Source organism: Cricetulus griseus (assembly GCF_003668045.3).
Source record: "Cricetulus griseus strain 17A/GY chromosome 1 unlocalized genomic scaffold, alternate assembly CriGri-PICRH-1.0 chr1_1, whole genome shotgun sequence".
NCBI lineage: Eukaryota > Metazoa > Chordata > Mammalia > Rodentia > Cricetidae > Cricetulus > Cricetulus griseus.
In genome coordinates this window covers 103,893,507-103,912,363 of record NW_023276807.1, presented here as the reverse complement: position 1 = coordinate 103,912,363, position 18,857 = coordinate 103,893,507, and the positions used below count along the sequence as shown (strand labels likewise).

Here is an 18,857-nt window from a genome sequence, read left to right as displayed (position 1 = left end):
ACTGATGATGTCACAAGGTGCTGTGGGCAGGGTCTCCCAATGACAGGGAGAACCTGGGCAGACCTAGACATAAACTGTGTGGAATTGGGGAAAAAAAAAAAAACAAAATCACAGACCATTCTTGCCTCCATGAATACAGGGTATAGCCCCCACTGGAGCCTGGTCCCAGCAAGGTCCTAACCCATCCTAAATGCTTCAGGAAGGGCCCACTGGGTAAGTTCCAGCCTGCGTTCCAGTTACTCCAGGGGATGTGAATCCACTGCAGGGTCAAGGGAAAGCAGCCCACGGGGAGACTGTGCGCAGCGATTGCCATTACAGGAATGGGACTTCGATCCTCTGTGGGACAAGATTGGGAGGTAAAGCTCAAGGAGGGTCAAGCCATGGCAGGATTGGAGCAGCTCTGGGTGGTGATCTTCAGGGAGAACTGGACACCAGACATATTCTACTGTGTAGGGCTTCTGCTGTATCCATGAATTCACAGTATGGTACCAGGGATGGGTGCCAGTGGGGGCAGTGGGGACCACCAGGCACATGGAAAGCTCCTGAGCCTCTGTATGTCTCCCACTGCCCCTGACCAACAACTCTATAACCTCCTGTCTCCATGTGCCTCATAACCTTACCTCTGACCCTGCAGTGGGATTGTGGGAAATGTGGTTTCCAACATATGGACCATTCCTCAGCTACCAAAGACCAGGTAAAAAATCTACTAGGAATACTCAGGGACAGTGTCTGCTTAGCAAGGAAGGGTATCACTAGAGCTGGGCTATCCAGCTCTCCTTCCAGGAAGTTCCCAGAAGTCTCAGTTCTTGCCTTATCCCAAAGTCTATCTTACACAGAACCCTTTGTCCAGCTCATGTTGCCTGGATGCTTAAAGCTCTTTTGTTGTAATTGATTCTTTTTAAAGAATAATAAATTATTTTCCAAGTCACCCTGCTCAGAAATCTTTTAGACCCTGGGGTTACACCTCTTTCCAAAACACCTTCTAGAATGCCCCTCTTCCTAATCTTTAAGTCTTGTGCTCATCTGAAACTGTGTTAGTCACAGGCAGCTCAGCCTGATTCTTGCCACTTAGACCTGAGCCATTGCTCATCACCATCAGGGTCACCCCTGTCAAACCTGTGGAATGTCAACAGGACTGAAAGCTGGGCCTCCTCCTTCTAGTGGCACTACCAAAGCTTCCCTCTTGGTGAGAGAGTTGTAGCTGGTTCTCCTCTTCCCCTACCTTTGGTCTTGATTCCACCTCCTCCTAAAGCTGGGCTCTATTGGAATTACATCTGGATTCCCATCTCATCCTCCCAGAAGCATGGCCTGTGTCCAGTGCTGGGCTGCTTTCCTGCCTTCCACAGTGGTCCTTCCTTGACCATGGGGGCTTTGAAGTCGTCCTCTTCTTTTCTTTTAGGCAGGATCTCATTATGTAGCCCTGGCTATCCTGGAACTTACAATGTAGACCAGGCTAGGCTCAAATTCAGAGACCCATCTGCTTTTGCCTCCATAGCGTAGGAATTAAAGGCCTGTGCCACAATGAGCAGCATAATTTGTAGCTTTTGTTGGCTTGCTTGTTTTGTTTTCTAAGACAGGGTTTCTCTATGTAGCTTGGAGGCTGTCCTGGAACTTGCTCTGTAGACCAGGCTGACCTTGAACTCACAGAGATCCACCTGTCTCTGCCCTCTGAGTGTTAGGATTAGAGGTAGCTTTTTGATGCTATTATAAGTGGGATTTACTTACCCCCTACTGCTCTGGTTATTTATTACTAATACAAAAAAGGGAATTTTATATATTCCTCCCTTATTAATTCTAAGCACTTAAAAAAAAAAAACCCTTCTCTTTCAGGTTTTCTGTCTCACAATCACAAGAGACGAGATAATCGTCACATCTCATTTTCCAGTATCTCGAAGCAAAGTTGCACCAGTCACCAATAGTGGGCCTTCTTAAAGAAACCTACTTGGATATGGTGCGTGCCGTCTGTTAATATTCTATTTAGCATTATTTTTCTTCTTCCTTTCATGTGTTTTATATATGCTCATTTTTCTTTTTCTTTTTTCATTCTTTCCTTCCTTTTTTTAAAACAAGGTCTTGCTCTGCAGCCTGCCCGGCCTTAAACTCACAGAAAACTTTCTGTCTAAGCCTCCTGAGCACCGGGATTCCAGGCATGAGCCACCAGCTCTGCTCATGAATGTTCCTGATGAGGCACTGACTATCTTAAGTCCTAACCTTGAGACCACTTCTCCCTCAAGTTCCTTGTGATGGAATGGAAAGTGCTTTTGTATGCCTGACTGAGGGGAGGCATGTGTGCAATTGTGTGTGCTATAATAAAATACAGCTTATAAAGTTTTCTTGAAAGAATACTGGCAGACCAGGGCACCTGGAAGGTATATTCCTGAGAAAGAAGTAGTTCCTCAAGAGAAACAGCTGTAGCATTTGTTACCAATGGTAAAATTCACACCTTCCTGTAAGAGTCAGACTTTGGAAATACTTGCTTCCACCACCATGAGCTTGGGAACTTCCCACATGAGGACTGCTGCTGAAATTGTCAGTGACTGGGCAAAAGGGACTATCTGGCATCTGCTCAATGATGTGATGGAACACTAGAGACACTTGTATCACTCTAGGCACAATATTTCCCAAAAATGTTTCCAAATGCCTACCAGGGACATAAGCACAGAAGGATAAAGAGCCACTGAGGCAAAAGATAAGACACAAGGACAGGTTGAGGCTTTGGAGGAGGTGGCTTAATGGAGGAACATTTGCCCAGCATGCAGGAGACCCTGGGTTCAATCCCCAGGCCCAGAAGAAACAAAACCCCCATTTCTCTGATCCTCAAGTTTGAGGTAGGACAGAGTTAGAACAGTCACATTGATTTGTTCTTTATTAAATGTGTCTTCTCTCCAGGTAATTTCCTGTGAGGTTGGAGTTTTCAGATAGAATCCTGCATTTAACAACCAAAAACTCTGCCAGCAGCAGAGTACCCAGGCGCCCAAGGAACCCTCACTGGTTCCTGTAAGCCGGAGATTATACAACTATAATACAATGCCACTTTTTTTTGCTGAAACCTTGTTTTGGAAAATACATTTTCATACAATTGGTCCTGATAGTAATATGTAATGGGCTTACTGTTCTGAAATAAGTAACATTTTCATAAGTCTAAAGTTTAATTTTTAATAAGGTTTTCTATATGTACTGGTGCTGCTGGTTGGAACTCTTTAAAGCTCTCTGGTATCCATCGTTGGTCACTTTTGGGGTCCCTGAGATGATGGCCTGAGCTCTATCATGCTCCAGTGGCATGCTAAGCTGCCCTGCTGAGGCACTGTGTGAGCTGTGGAGCTGCTGCATGGAAAGGAACATCTCTTCAGATGGATCCTTGAAGAGGCCTTACCCAGTGTGTGAGTTCTGTCCTTGAGGCTCTTAGTCTCTGATTCCATCAGATTCCGGGCCAGGCCCACATGTGATGAGGTACACCAGTTACTTCCCTGTTGCTGTTATAAAGCACAATGACCAGAGCAACCTATGGAAGGAAGAGTTTATTTGGGCTTATGGTTCCAAAAGGCTAACAGTCCATCACCACCACAGCAGGGAAGAAGGGCAGGGGCCAGGCATGGTGGCAGGGTCAGCTGAGCACTCCTACCTTGAACCACAAGCAGGAAGCAGAGAGAGCTCATTAGGAATCACACAAGTCTTTAAATTCTGAAAGCCCACATTCAGTGGCAATTCCTCCTCCAGCAAGGTCATATGCTGAAGCCACCCCAAACAGCGCCACCACCTGGATACTGAATATTCAAATGTCTGAGACTACAGGTGACATTTCTCATTAGCATCGCCACACAAGGTAACCTGAAGGCTCCCAGTGTGCACATCCCAACTCTGCAGGCCATGGAGCATGTCTTCCCACCTTTGGCCCCATCCTCTGTTTCACATGAGTTTAAACATAATTTTTTCATTTCATAACCAAGTTGGCAGCTCTGCTAGAAGCATAGTGGGATCACATGAACACAACGACAAGGCTGGGGCTTCTCTGGTGCATTCAACTGCATTCAGTACTTGGGTACTGTTTTGCATCTTACAATGACACTGTGTATCTTCACAAGGGTCTTGGTCTTTCTGGTTAAATCCACTCCTGGGCAGTCTACTACTCTGGTTTCAATAGAGTGGACTCATTTCTCGTCAATTTTAATACTTTTAGGTTGCAACTCTTGAGTTTTTTGTGTACTTGGTTTTCTGGATCATCAAAAGTACTATCTGGAGATAATGGTAACTGTCACATCTTCATCCTGTCCCTTAGCTTTCTCTGTTTGCTGACCAGTGTCTTTCTTGTTCTAGATGGCAGAGAATTAGGTAGTGATGGTGAAAGCACCTCCTGGCTCCTGTGTTCATGTTTTGCTGAATCAGATCAGATATTTTAGCATTTACTAATAGAGTTATTTTACTCTAAAATGACCCAATAGCTAAAGAAGAAACCATAAAGTCCTCATGGACACACTGTGGAAGGTTTGATCAGACGTTCAACAGATGAGTCCCATCCAGCCCTGAGGGGGGCAAATGAACAAGCCCCAGACTGCTGAGACAGTGGCTGCTTCCAAACGCAGAGTGCAAAGATGCAAACTGACACAAGCTCTGAAATGGCAGTGTACCAGTGCCTCGATTCTGGAACACAGAGGGGTCTAAACATGAAGACACTGGCTGCCTCTTGACCCCCATTCTAACTCCTCCTGTGGAGCTCCGAGACACAGGTGGCCAGTGCTCCCCTCCAGTAGCCTCTCAGGCTGGAAAACTCTTTTTTGAGTCTCAGGAGTTTCATGGCAGTCCAGCCTCAATGACCCACAAACAAGGACAGGTGGTGCATGTCAGCAGATCACTGAGTGTCCATGGTGGGCATCCCAGCACCTAAGGCTGCAGATGAATTCTGGGAGGCAGGAGGAGGCCAGGCTCCTTGACTTGGCTCTCAAGTACCACATGCCCCTGAGTTCTCTATCTTCCTGGAGCCATCCAGCTGTTTTCCAGGAGAGCACTCTAGTTAGTTGCACTGGTGCCCACGAACCAACTATTTGATCTCTTCCATGTTAGGGATACAGGGACATTGCATAGACAGCTGGCACTTTGCTTAATTTACACCACAGGTGTGGACAAATGATCCATCTGTACCACTATGTTACTGTTTCCCACTGCCTGTGGTTGCCAGCAAAATGCAGAGTCCATAGGACATGGACTCAGGAGTCCTATGTGGGGCAGAGGGACTTAGAGCTCAGATCGAGGTAGACGGTGCCTACTATTCTGCTTCATGCTGCCTCCCATAGGCAGCCTGGGATAGGTCACCATACCATCTGGTGACACAGACACACAGCCTCTCTCTCTCTCATGCCTGGCTGACTATTATTGAAGAGTCAGAAGAGCTGACACTCTCCCATCAGGATGATTGGCACGGCCTGGTGAAGCCTTGCCACGCCGCCCCACTCCCCCCCACCTCAGAGGTACACTCTAAATCTCAGGGCAAACTGAAACACATAAGCACCTGACCCATCTCCACTGAATCTGGTCCTCTGGGGCTGCAATTGTCCTGGTTCCAAAGGTTGAATCAGACAGGCTTGCTTCCAGTCTCCCATGAAGTGGCCTTCATGAAAAAGCCCAGGCCTGGCCAAGATACTAAGGATATTCAGCTGAGGGGTTCTGGGAAGTCTTTCGTATGGTAAAACAGCAGTGGCATGATGGCCATTTATGCCTTCTCAGATGCCAGGCCAAAACACTCCCAACAAGCTTAGAGAAAACACCAACTTCTTCCAGAATTGCACTGCTCTGGGTGACCTGGCTGCTGGCAACAGGTGCCCCTGGGTGTTTGCAAGGGCTGTTCCCTGTGTGGGGTTACTCTTCCTAGCTCTACCTAAATCTGGTTCCTTCTGTCATAGGCCCAACCTTTCCCTTCAGCACTGACCATCATTAGCTACTATTTCTCTGCTGCCTGAACTAAAGCTACATAAAGGCAGAACCTGTGCCTCATTTAGTATGCCACCACTACCAGGACCCGTACCAGGCCTTTGAAGAGCATGAGCAGGTCGAGTCAGCATGGATCCTGTGCTAGCATGGAGCTCCAAACAGATGACCAATGGGTAACTGGGTTGGGTTAGTACTGTGATAACTGGGTAGTTACGGCACTTGCTACAGACCCTGGGGAACAAAGACCCCCACAACCTGCCTCTGGCTTATGGCATTTGTTTTCATCTGCAAAGGAGAACTGTCTCTCTCCCATTCACACCAGAGAGAGCAAAGTTGGCTTCCAGGCAATAATGGAAAGAACATTTAATATCAAAAGCCGTTTCAAGTATCATGGAAGTAACTATTCTGGAGAGTGGATTCTGGAATCTTCTCACTAGGAGTTGCCCTGGAGTCCCTGGCATTAATGCTAGAGATGGGGGTCCTAAGGTCTCCCAGGGCCACTGGGGTCCTGGAAAGCCCTTCAGAGAAGCTCAGAGGCCAGATTGAAGCCTGTCCCCTTTCTGGAACTCTGCCTGGGTAGGCGTGGCCCTGAGCCTGGGTGGGCCCCCAGACAGACTATGCAGCACCTGGCATCCTCTCCATGGCCTAGACATTGGACTTGGCGATGATCTTCTCCAGCAAGCTCATCATTCGCTCCTGAAGCTGTAGGCTCTGAACCTGCAAGATGTTCTGCTGGTCTAGCACACGGCGCACCTCTCGGCATGTCTCCTCCATGGCACGGCTCAGCCGGCGCTGTTCCTCCAGCATGGCTTCCAGCAGCCGCAGCTTCTTTTTCTGGAGGTGACAGCTCCGTACCTTGCGTTTCTTCACAGGACGTTCCTCTGACCTGTGGGAGAGAGATGAGCTGGTCACAGGGCCTGGGACATGGGGGCCATCAGACCTTCCCAAACACCCCACTGGACAAACCAGGTCACTGAGGCCCATCTATGAACCAGCTCTCAGCTCACAGAGGTGAGGAGGGCTCGGAGCTCACACAGCAGAGAGAGAGAGAGAGAGAGAGAGAGAGAGAGAGAGAGAGAGAGAGAGAGAGAGAGAATGGAGAGAGAGAAATGGAGAGAGAGAAATGGAGAGACAGAGACAGGAGAGACAGATAGAGAGGAGAGAGAGACAGAGACAGAGACAGACAGAGACAGAGACAGAGACAGAGAGGAGAGACAGATAGAGAGAGAGGAGAGAGAGACAGACAGAACAGAAGGTGCCAGCCAATGCTAGCTTGTGGGAGTAGCAGGTAGGCAGCCCAAGACCATCTACATCCCAGAGTATGGACTGTGTGGGCACACAATCCTGACAACACCCCAAACCCACTGGGCTGGAGGAGGGTGCTCAAGGGTGAAGAGCCCACTCCAGGGAGCAGCAAGGCTGGGAAGGAAGGAGCTGGGCAGTGTGTGGCATTTGGTACTCTTGAGAGAAGTGAAGTCTATAGCCCCCACTGGCCTGTGACAGACGGAAAAAATGTGTTCAGAATGAAGGCCTACCCTGAGCCTTTGGTGGGGCAGGGTGTGTGTGTGTGTGTGTGTGTGTGTGTGTGTGTGTGTGTGTGTGTGTGTGTGTCATAGATAGAAACAGAGAGAGACAGAAAGAGAGGTCATCTGGGTTCCTCCCCAGGAGATGCCCCATGGGTGCTCTCTGTTAGTTTAAAAGCCTTTGCTGGATAGCAGGGAACTGTCCAAGCCTATCAGACCCCCCAGGCCTATTCTGGTAGCTGCCAGTGCCTGGCCTGTGCTCTATGTTCTGAGCAGAGTGTGTGATCAGCCAGTCTTGGGGACAGAGCTCCAGGCAGCTGTGTCTGGAAACAGGGCTTGGTAGGCCATGGGAACAATTGGCCATAAATCTCATGCTTTTCTGCTAGCTTGGTCTGGCTCTAGTAAAGACATTTTGTCTGGGCCCTTCAGTGAGAAATTCCCTCTGGGGAAGGGCTTTCTGGGTGAATTAAGCAGATGGTCCTCATCCTAGGGACAATAGGTTCAGAGACCACCATGGAGACACCTTTCCTACACTACCTGCTGTGAGACAGGCTTGAAGGCCCATAACTCAAAGCTACATTTTCTAGTTTTTTCAACTGCCTGACTCTTTTACCTTGGAAACCCATCTTAAATATCCCCTCCTCAGAAGTTTCTGCTCTGGACTCTATGGTCCAAAGCCATGGGGTATCTCCTACTTGTCCCCCAACTCTCAGAGGCGCTATGAGTATCTTGCAGGCACAGGCTTGTGGCCAATACAGGCCTCCAGTGTGATGACAGAGAAGACAGATAACTCTGGCCCACTCACTGCTCAGGAGACGCAGACTTACATCTCCATGTTGAGAAGACCTGTTACTGAGGTGAGGCCCATGTTGGGGCTTGGCAGGCAGGGAGGGCATGCTTGGTGCCTGGCCCTGTGTCTTCTCTCCTTAAGGAGTATTTATTTATCCCCATTTTATGGTAGGAGACAGAGGTCAGAGAGGTCAAAGAACTTTCCATGCAGGTAAGAGGCCGATGGAGCCTTGGACAGGCCCCACCTATCCACTGGCACTAGAGCTCTTGCTGCCCTGAGGCTGACCTGGCCCTGGACAAGGCATGTAGCTATGACCAGTCAGTGTAGAGGACACCACAGCATGCCACTGTGTCACTGCTAGCCCCTAGCTCTGAGCACTGGAGCCTTGGCCCCATTCACGGATGGGGCAGGGGATGGAGGTGCCAAGGCAGCGCTGGGTCAGGAGAGGAAGAGTGAATGCACACTACCTGAACTTAAGGGACAGTAAGCTGGAGGAGCTGTCGGAGCGATCGTCCTCGAAGCGGCCTTCATAGGAGCACTGGGTATACGGTAAGTACAGAGGGGTGGACTTAGCAGACGGCGACAGGGATGCCTCGGTCTGGGATGTGGAGGGCCCCGGCTGCTGGCCATCCGGCAGTTTGCCCTCACAGGACTCAGGGACCTTGGCCAGAATCCTATCAATGGCTAGGTAATAGGGCCAGTCCGGTGGGACGGACTCGCTATCTGTCATGCATTTTAATTTCCTGAAACGAGAGACACAAGAGCCAAGGTGAGAAACAGCAGGTGCAGCCTGTCCTGCCTGGCCCCTGGGCAGGGTGGCATGCAAGGGGTCTAGGTCCCTAGAGGGAGTCATGCTGACACAGGCAAGAGCCACTCTCAGTCAGCACCGGCTTCCTTGGCAAAATCAGCCAGGTTCTAGGGCCCCCCGTGACACTGGACAGAAGGTAGACAGGCACTGGGATCTGCATAGCCTTTGGGTGTCAGAAAAGAAACCCAAGCATGAGTAAGGGCATGCACAGGTGTTGGGAGCTTGGGGATGGTTACTGTGGCCTCTGCTCCCTCTATGAGTTCTACACTCACTTCCATGAACTGAGAGCTTTTTATATAAGTTAACCTGCGTCGATATGACTGTGTATGAGATACCGACTTAGAAGAAATTGCCATGCTGCAGTTGTATTCTACAAAGATGCTACCAGAAGAGGTAACAGTAAACCATAGGAAAACAATACTCACAGCTCTGAGCCAGTATCTTAAACACACAGTGTGATCTTGGACAGGCTCGTTAACCTCTCTGAGCCTTCATGTTTTACGTTAGTAAAATGGGGATGAAAAAGTAAACCCTGCACAAGGCTAAAGAGAAAGCTTTATAAAATAAAGCCTGGTAAGAGGCCAGGCTCCAACATCATCCTCAGCCTAATTTACCAGGAAGGTATGTTAGGCCACATCACTGTAATGCTGCTGCCATTCCACCCTGGAGCTAAGCCTGACCTAGCTCTCAAATCTACAGCCTGCCCAGAGACTGTGGGGCTGGGTGACCGGTGCCGTCTCTTGACACCCCCTCTCTACTAGTGTCAAAACCCAAGTTCTGATCAGTGTGGCCAGTGTCCTCAAGACCTATCTTCTCCCATGGATGGGTCCTGTCTCACTGAGAGGACTGTCACATCTCTGTCCTCAACCACTCCCTGGGAAGGGAGGGCTTGGGAGACAAGGACACAGACTGGCTGGATAGTTCTGGTCTGCATAGAAAGAGACCACAGGCACAGTGGTCAGGAGTATTTCAGCCCTCAGGGCTACCTTGGGCTCATATGGGATTCTCTGCTAGGGCTGACCCTAGTCCCACTGGTCCCTGAAGATAGACAGGTGGCTAAATGAGCCCTCAACACAGGCATGGCCAATGACAAGGGGCTGCTTCTCAGGACAGGCTGTGGTCAGCCACAGCAGAGGCTGGTCTTGGGGGATAGCATCAAGGGCCTGGGGGCTCCACCACATGGAGTAACAGCATTAGAAAGCAGATACAGGTCACACAGGACAGGGCACAAACTGCTCTGGATGAATCGCAGGGGAACCATCAAGCCACTGGGGAGGGGCACATAGGGGAAGTGAAGTTTATTACTATTACCACTGGTGCCATGTCTGTCTTCTACCCAACCTCCTCCTTTGCAGAGAACCCCCTCCCTAGTTTTCCCTGCTCCACTTAAGCCAGCCTACTCATTGGAGAAATGGGGAAAGCCTGTCTCCAGACAGGGGAGGGGGCGTGCTTCATGTGGTATTCCAACAAATCACACTCCATGAAACCTAGCTACCTGTTCAGATTTCTTTTAAGCTAAAACCTTAATATATAAACAGCTCCTGTAGAAAAAAATAAGGAAAGACAATGCTGTGAAGGGGCTAGGAATAGATGGATAAAGAACTGGTCGGCCATGAGGAGCCATGGTCTGCATGGGCTTTATAGACTAAAGTGCTATGCCTCCTACTCCCAGACTGCAGTGGCTGTCCCTTACGTGCATCCTCATCTCCTGTGCCTCCTTGGCTCACAACCATCTCTAGGAATGGAGACAGAACCCGTCCCCTAGGACTCTAGGGGAGGCTTTCATGATAAATAATGAATAACACAGTTAGACACTATGAGCCACCAACTCAAAGAGAGGTTAAGGAAAACAGCCAGTAGCGCCCTCCTCCCCCCAGAAATTCCTTCCTTACCCAGCACTGGAATAGGTATGGGGAGCTAGGTCATGGCTGCTATCTTCATATGTCCATGCCTGCTCCTGCTGCACTAGACTTGCCTCTCAGCTCTCTCTTCATAAGACAGGCTTAAATTTAACATCAGTTACACTAAGTGACTCTGATGCCAGCAGGCCTAAGCAGCTGCTTCAGCTGCAGGTTTTGGCTCACAGGCTCTTCTGGGGTCAGCACTGGGGGTCAGTAATAGGCCATAGACAGGCCAGGCTTGAGACCCTTTTACTACTTCCAAGGCCCTTAGACGTCAAATCAGCAGTTAGAAATGGAGCTTCAGGACTTCATGGTCTCTCCAAGGTCTTGTTGGGCCTCCATGTCTCCCAGGGGCACAGGATCCATGGGCCAGGCAGGGTTCCCTTCTCTTTCTTGGGGCATCTCTTCACCCATGAGGGTACCTCTTTTCCATGGAGTCTGGCTGAGTGCCTTGCAGATAGGCCTGCATGGCCTCCACCAGCCTCTCCATCTGCCCAATTCAGCAGATCAACTACTAGTGTTTGTGAGCCCCTCTGAATAGCACCTCCCATCTCAACAGGCTCTCAGGCAGCCCCAGGCCCGGCCTGTCTAGTCTGCCATTTGGGGAGGTTCTCTTAACAACCGTCTTCCCTCGACTGTCTCCAACTCCTCCCGTGACGCTTCCCCTCCTAAGAGCCTCGTGCACACCATCTTCACTTTATACCACGACCTTCATCCACCCACTACTTTCTCAATGCCTCTACAATCTCCATCCCATCTATGATGCCTGCCCTGCATTACACTTTCCAGAGAGGTCAGGCCCACCAGCTGTTCCCTCTTGGATACCCCATGATCCAGGCCTTAGTACGAGTTCCCTCTTGGCTCTCCTTCAGCTGCATGCTAGGACAGTCAAACTGAGATGCAGCAAAGTCAGAGATCCATATGGGGAGTCCCCAGGACAGAGTTTTGTGGTGTCTGGGCAGCCCCTAAAAATACCCCTCTCACAAACCCTAAGGGTGGCCCTAGGGACAGGGCAGGGGCTCACATAGTACTCAAAGTCTCAGGGCATCAAGACCAGCCAGTCTTGGGAGTCAAGCCTCCTTTTCACTATACCTTCAGTTTCCTTTCATGAGACAAGGAACCCCCATACCCTACCCGACTTGGGTACCAAGACCAACTGGAGCTCTGAAGTCCTAGTTCAGGAAGCAAGGGCTTCAAGCCTGGTGCTGCTTATGTGACAACCACCTCTGAGGCATCATAGCAGGCAGAAGGCAGGTCTAATGCCAATCTTAGAACCCTCCTCATAATGGCATGGCTCTAGTCCTAGACCCAGGAAGTTGAGTTGAGTACATTCCCAGCCTTGCCACTTGAGAGTTCAGGACCAGTTTTCTGCTTATGGGCCTCAGTTTCCCTATCTTCCCAATGGGAGGCTGCATAAATGGTTTTAGAAGGCCATCTTGTCCAGTGGGGCTCTAACCTACAGGTGGACCATCCATCCCAAGCCACACATACCCTCCCTGCCTCAGATCATGAAGTGGCCAAGAGTAGAGCAACCTGCCTGGACCCTCCCATAACCATCCTGCATGCCCACCTGTACTGGAAGGTCATGTTGGTGATTTTGATCTTGATCTCCTCGCCTAGTCGTCGCTCCCCAGTCATCTCAAAGAGCTTGCTGGCCATCTTCTCATACACCTTGGCATTGCGCTTGGTCTGCTTGAGCTCATCGAAGAACTCCTCCCAGACCAGCATGAGGCCACGCATCTCCGCATCTGTCCAGTTGCGGGCCCGCCGGTGCTTCTCCGTCTGAGGAGACACAAGGTAGCCGGGCACTTCGGCTGCTGCCATGCTGGAGGCACCTGCAGGGTTAAGGATGGCACTCAGGCAGGGCCTCAGGCCTGGCCAGCGCACCATGGGCGAGAGGCAGTGCACTCGTTCACTCGCTCGCTCGAGGCAGCTCCACGCTCAAAATGGGGCCTACATCTGACAGGCAGGAATTTAGTTAAAAGCTTTTAAACGGGAAACGTCATTTTGATGTCATGTTTCCATAGCAACAGAGCAACTGCATAAGCTACAACAACAGAAACCTTTTAACTGAAAGCACAGGAATCAGGGCTGCACTGACGGGCCATCAATATTGCAGTGAGAGGCTGTGCCCAAACCCACTGTGGCTCCTAGCCCTCCTCCCACCCTGCTGGCCCTGTAGGCCTCAGAAGAGACTTGCTTCAGCTGTACCTGAATGGCTTCTGCATGGGGAACGTAGGCAGTCTCCACCTCAGTTCCACCTGGTTCATATAGGCTCGAGTCCAAGGAGATCCAAGGTGCAAGGTCACAAGGAATGGAGGCCCTAATGCTGCCTTAATGACTGTTGGTGTGGTGGGGTCCTTGCTGAGAGGTCACTCTCTCTCTGAGACCTGTCAAGCTTTACTGAGATTGGTCCTCATGAGGCCCTGCCTCAGCATCATTGACTCTTTGCTTCTCTTGTTTCACTCACCAAACACCCAGGTTGTGTGAATATTGGGAAGCCAGGCTAATCAGAACTAGGACTTGCCCAGTCATGCAGGTCAGAAGGACACGGACACTGACCTTCATCATGGGTGGAAGCAGGAGCATAGCACTGATGGAAGAAGCAAACTGAACTGAGCTGAGACAGTCCACCAGGGAAAATTGGCAGAGGCCAGAGGGGAACTTCAATGGCCTGAGGCAGGGCACAGCTTGGGGCTATTCCTCAAGAAATATAGCAATCCTGGGGAAGGGACAGGTTAAAAACCATGTGGGATTAATATGTTCACAGGGATAGGCAGGGACCTCATCTGAGGAGCCAGCAGGAGAGCAGGAGTGGGAAATGTGGAATCTGCAGAGGAAAAGGCCATCACACGGTATCAACATCTAACATCTGGGAGGTGAGAACCAAATGCAACTCCGTGGGACTCCAGCTGCACAGGCTGTGATGGACACAGGGTCTAGCCTGGTCCCCAAGCAACTTGGCTAAACCCTCTGGTCAGCAGAGGAACAGTGTCTATCAGCCTGCCCCCTGACATACTAAAGACAGGAAGGGCTCAGCTCAGAGAAAACAGTGTCTCTGGGTTTCCTTTGTCTGTGGTAAGGAGCACAGTTAGACCTTGTTGGGTGGTGGGGGAGTACCCTGAGCTCCAGTCCAACATTAAAAGTAGAAGAGAAGCAGCCCCTGAAAGTCTTGCTGTGTCACTTCACAGGTCCAGGTCAATGCCTATACTTGCTATTGGGTACTAGCTGAACTCCACCTCTGGACCCTGGGAGTCACCTAGGAACCCAGAGGCATCCTTCCTATTGTAGAGCTTTACAGATACCCTGGGTTTGTTTGCAGATACCCATGACTGTTCCATTTCTCCTAAAGCAGTACTCAGAAGGTCTGCACTCATTGTACTCTCATTGCCAGTCAGATATTAGTCATGTCACACACTACTGGCCAGTTGGTTCGCTGCTGCCCCCTAGTGCTGAGTGTAGGAACTAGGTCTGGTTCTCAGAGCTCCCAGCAGTGTAGAGTGCCTAGAAAGTGCCTCCTCCAGGAAGCCTCCTTTTCTTTAGGCTCAAAACATTGATTCTTGTCGGGTGGGACAACTATGTACCTGCCCTATTGCTTTTCCTGGAAAGCACTTCACAGACAGCACTTTCAGCAGACAGGAAAAGACAGGCAAGCATGACCTGGGGTTCAAGAACTCTGTATACCAAGCTGGCCCTGAGTTTACAGAGATCCATCAATCTCTGCCTCCTGAGTACTGGGACTAAAAGTGCATGCTTCAAGCTGCTGGATTTTGAATCTATCTCTGACTCTGTGTGACCTTAACAATGGACCCCAGACTCATTTTCTTCATATCTGTACTAGAATAAAAGGAGCCAGCAAAATACTGGCCAAAGAGCCTTAACCTCTTTAGGGATATAGGGAGGTCATAGGGTTCCCATTTTCTATCTCCTAGCTCCTCCCACAAATCTCCTTAGAGCCTCTGGAGAGTTCGAAGCCTGTCCAGGGGCTAGCTGTTGGCTAATGGATTTTACTGCCATTACTCAGGGTCCTACACTCTTATGGCTACAGAGGAAACACCTACACCAGCTGCTTGCCCAAGTTCCAGGATGTAGAAGACAGCAGAACCAGCGTGTTAGGAGCTACTCCATAGCCACACAACACTTTGAGTGGAACCTTCACAGGGGAAGATGGGTTCCCACCTCCTTTTCTCAGGCATGAGGGCACTAGAAGCCTCAGAACAAAGTGGCCTCTGGGGAAACCTCCTAGAGCAGAGTCCTTGCCTGGCTTCCAAGGACAAGAATAAACTGGGATGAACAAACCAGTTTGTCCACACCCCAGCTTCTCCCTTGAGGGCAGTTCCATACCTTGGCATAGCTGCATGGCCTGCTAGGACCCTCAGTTGTCACAGGATGAGAAGGCAGAAGGCTGAGGACTAGACCTCAGTAGCACCTGAAGGGAAAGTGGGCAGGTCAGCTTTAGAGGCCAGGCACAAGAAATGGGGTCAAGACAGGTCCGCTGTGAGCTGGTGAGACCTACTTATGCTCTCTGGGTCTATTTCCTCCCTAAATAACAAGTCTGGGGCTAACCTGAAACTTGTATTTGTAGAAACTGTTCAGGCTGTAGAAAACCAGGCTCAATTAAGGTAATGGTTGCCAAGCTCAGCCTGTACGAAAAGGCCAGAGCAGAAAGTGGGCAGCTATGGTGGGATGCCAGAAGACTTTTCAAATCAAGGGGCTGTAAACTGAGCTTGTACTGGTGGTTAAGAATGTAGGGTTGAAGACTTAACAAAGGCCTGGAAGCATATGAAATGTGTGCACATGTATGTGGCAGCACAGCCTTGACTAAGAGGTAGTAGATAGAGCCTAGTCTAGGGACACAGGGGCACTAAGGAGCTTGGATTGCTCTGGGAGGTACATAAGGTAGCCTATCTCAGTGGTGGGTAGTGAGAGGTGTTATGACCTACCTTAGAAATGGCCTGTCCCAGCAATTTCTAGGATAGAAGCCTAGCTAGGTACCTAGGTTGCAATGCTGGATATTGCTATCACATATCACTGAGACACCAGACTCTTACCCTTTGACTCACTACCGTTGTGGGCAGCTCTCTCCTCTCCAACCAAGCCCCAAATGCCCAGCCCCAGCTTGAAGTGAAGCAGGAATTCCCACCAGGACCACAACGTGGAAGGAGACACTTAGGGAGAGGAGACTCAAGGCTTCAGAGCCAAGGATGTGTGGAAGGATTCCAGGAAGGTCTGTGATTCTCTGATGTTGGGCCCACCTCTGCCCATGAGCCTTACCTGGGCTGCCCAAGTGGGTCTTCCAGATTTGGCCAAGCCATTCACCTCACATTGAGGAAAGACCCATACCTTAGGAAGCCCAGATGTAGCTCCAGAAAACCTGGAACCTGTCCAGTCCATGGCACACATACTCACCCTGGCTTCCCTCATCCAACACTATATTAGGCTCCTTCTTCAAGAAACTCCTTCAGAATGCTTTTTGGAAAAGTTGGAAACAAACACCAACCACAATGAAAGGCAGAGGGGGGACCTCAAGTCTGGTGCTCCTACATTCCCCAGGCAAGGGGGGGGGGAGGGCAAGACTTGCTCTGCTGAGGAGGGGTGCTCTGCTGTGGTGGCCAGAAGAAATAACATGCTGCAAACATCCCAGGGAGACTTACTCCATCCTTTCTGAAAATACCACCCACGCATGTTGTGTCAAACACCTGGCTAGCCACTGGGAGGGAAGGAGTGCTTCATTTCCCTCAGGTGACCAAAACTCAAGTGGTGCTAAAGACCTTAAGGGCAAGATTGTTGTAGTCCAACAGAAGGCTACTGAGACAGATTTAAGGAGTTGAAGTAACACCTACACCATCAAATGCTTGAGTTACTGAGCAGAGATCTAAACCTGGTGGGGCATCTATCAGGCTCTTCCTACCAAGGGTTCATCACCTGGTACAGAAAACGGACCCTGTGCCCTAGAAGGGCCAGCGGCATGCACTGGAGTGATCCTCGCACTGACTTCATCAGTGTCTTGTGGGCTGAGGGACCAGGTAGATATCTCCTGCCTCTCAACTGGAACTCTGATGGGGTTTTGAGAAACTGTTTACCAAACAGCCCCTTTTCTGCAGGTTGGTTAATAAAATGCCTGCACTTCAGGTTCAACCCAGATACAGAGGAAGGGATCTGGTAAGATGGACAATGTTTTAGACAAGGTAAAAAGGATTTGAAAGCTACAAATGTTAGGACAGGCATTATAGACACAGCAGTCAGCCTAGGACAAAGGTGGGAAGACCAGTTGTGTGTGTGTGTGGGGGGGGCAGAGGAGTTCCATCTGGACCAGGAGCTTGACCAGAAAGGAAGAGTCAGAGACCATGCAAAGACTCCAAAGCCAAACTGTGTGTCCTATGTGATGACTGAGCCTCACCACCCCTCTAGTACCCTGAAGCAACATATGGAAGCTAAAACAATATCTAGAACCTTGCAGGATGGCTTAAAGTGCCAATAACTATCAGAACTCAGCGCATCATGTCTCCCAGACAGGGAGACCATTTCAATAGGTTTTGTGAATACCCCTAGGCAAGGACCTAACTCCAGACATCTAGGCTCATTCCATACCTAGTGTTGCCTGACCTTTACAGTGTCAAGACAGCTTGCTGGGTGGTATATTTGCCCACTGGAGATGAGCATCCTGCTCTCCTCAAATGCTAGAAAGGAGGTTCTCATAAGTAAAGCAAGCCTCAGACAATAACAGTTTATTTGCTTCTTTAATTCAAATGTACAATATCTGCAATTTAAAATTTTTAAATATACATTTCATGTCAATCCTTCCTCTTGGAAGTAGACAACCAGGTGTGGGCTGGGCTCCGGGGTACACCCATCATAGCCCCCCTGGTTCCCAGTGGAGCCCGTGGCACACAGCAGCAAGGCCTAGAAAGGAACCCCTAGAATGCAGCCAAACCTCTGCAGATAGGTCTCTGCCACCATCACCTTAGACTCAATTTGTGGCAGAGAGTGTTTCCAGAGACACTGAGGGGAGCAATTCCTTTGATGGCACTAAAGTGTGACAACACACATAGAGGGTGGCCCTGAATCTTCAGATTATCTTTAGTTGTCACACTGCTCAGTGTGGGTTCTTTCCTGGAAGCTCCAGACCCATCGAGGAACAGTTCTCTTCCAACCTGTGACAATCCCAAGCTCCACCCAGCCTCAGCAACTCTCAGTGTCTTCTATTCCCACACACCAACCCCAAGAAGATAGCTTCATGCCTGTCCTGGCTGCAGCTATGATCTTAGTGCTCAGTGTTGATGGAGGTAAGGTTTGAACCCAAGTGAGGCTGCATGGGGAAGGATGCTCATAGGTGGCAATTAGAGACCAATTCTGCAGCCCCACAAAGGGAGGCAGTGCTCCTTGCCAGGTAGCTGTGAGCCAAGCTATTGCTGTGCAAGACCCGTCTCAGGGGCTGAAAGCAGAGCAGCTTCACTTACAGGAAGGTGCTTTCTGCCAGGGAAGGGGCCTGCTAGGGTTAGTGCCTTCTCTGGCACCACATTCTATAGGGCTAGAGGTGGTTCCACTCGAACTCTTCCCTCTTGAAGGGTACATGTGTGCAGACAAATATGAGAGAATAATAAAGGGCACTTGGCAGTTGCAAAGTCACCTACATGTCAAGGGGGCCAGCAGTGGGAGAGAGGCACATTTTGGAGAAGAAACATGCTGAAGTGCATTGCCAAATAGTTCTACCCTGGTTTCATTTCCTGACAGTACCAGCAGGAAAACAACATCCCACCTCTTGCCCCCAAAACCCCATAATCAAAATAACATTTTAAAATAAAGTTTGGAAATCCATAGATTTTGAGGAATTTGATAAAAAGTCTTGGTCCCTCCTGCAGTCAGTCAGGTGGGGCAGTATCTCCAGTGGGACTTTTATGAGCTGTGGACTT

At 49.9% G+C, this 18,857-nt stretch overlaps 1 protein-coding gene across 1 annotated transcript; it reads right to left on the bottom strand.

Moving 5' to 3' along the window:
- Nucleotides 1-2,884: 2,884 nt before the first annotated feature.
- Msantd1 (Myb/SANT DNA binding domain containing 1) lies at nt 2,885-17,518 on the bottom strand. Its single transcript, XM_027387136.2, has 3 exons — nt 12,515-17,518; nt 8,703-8,978; nt 2,885-6,808 (listed from the first exon to the last, which is right to left on the bottom strand). The coding sequence occupies exons 1-3, from the start codon at nt 12,832-12,834 to the stop codon at nt 6,568-6,570; spliced, it is 837 nt and encodes a 278-aa protein (XP_027242937.1). The 5' UTR covers nt 12,835-17,518; the 3' UTR covers nt 2,885-6,567.
- Between the last annotated feature and the right edge of the window lie 1,339 nt (nt 17,519-18,857).

What these genes read in the sequence shown, in the direction of transcription:
- Msantd1 (XM_027387136.2), bottom strand. Translation starts at nt 12,834, where the DNA reads ATGGTGCGCTGGCCAGGCCTGAGGCCCTGCCTGAGTGCCATCCTTAAC. An exon ending in AACATGACCTTCCAGTACAG is followed by an intron (nt 8,979 to 12,514) that starts GTGGGCATGCAG and finishes CTCTCGTTTCAG; the next exon opens with GAAATTAAAATGCATGACAG. An exon ending in TTACTGTCCCTTAAGTTCAG is followed by an intron (nt 6,809 to 8,702) that starts GTAGTGTGCATT and finishes TCTCTCCCACAG; the next exon opens with GTCAGAGGAACGTCCTGTGA.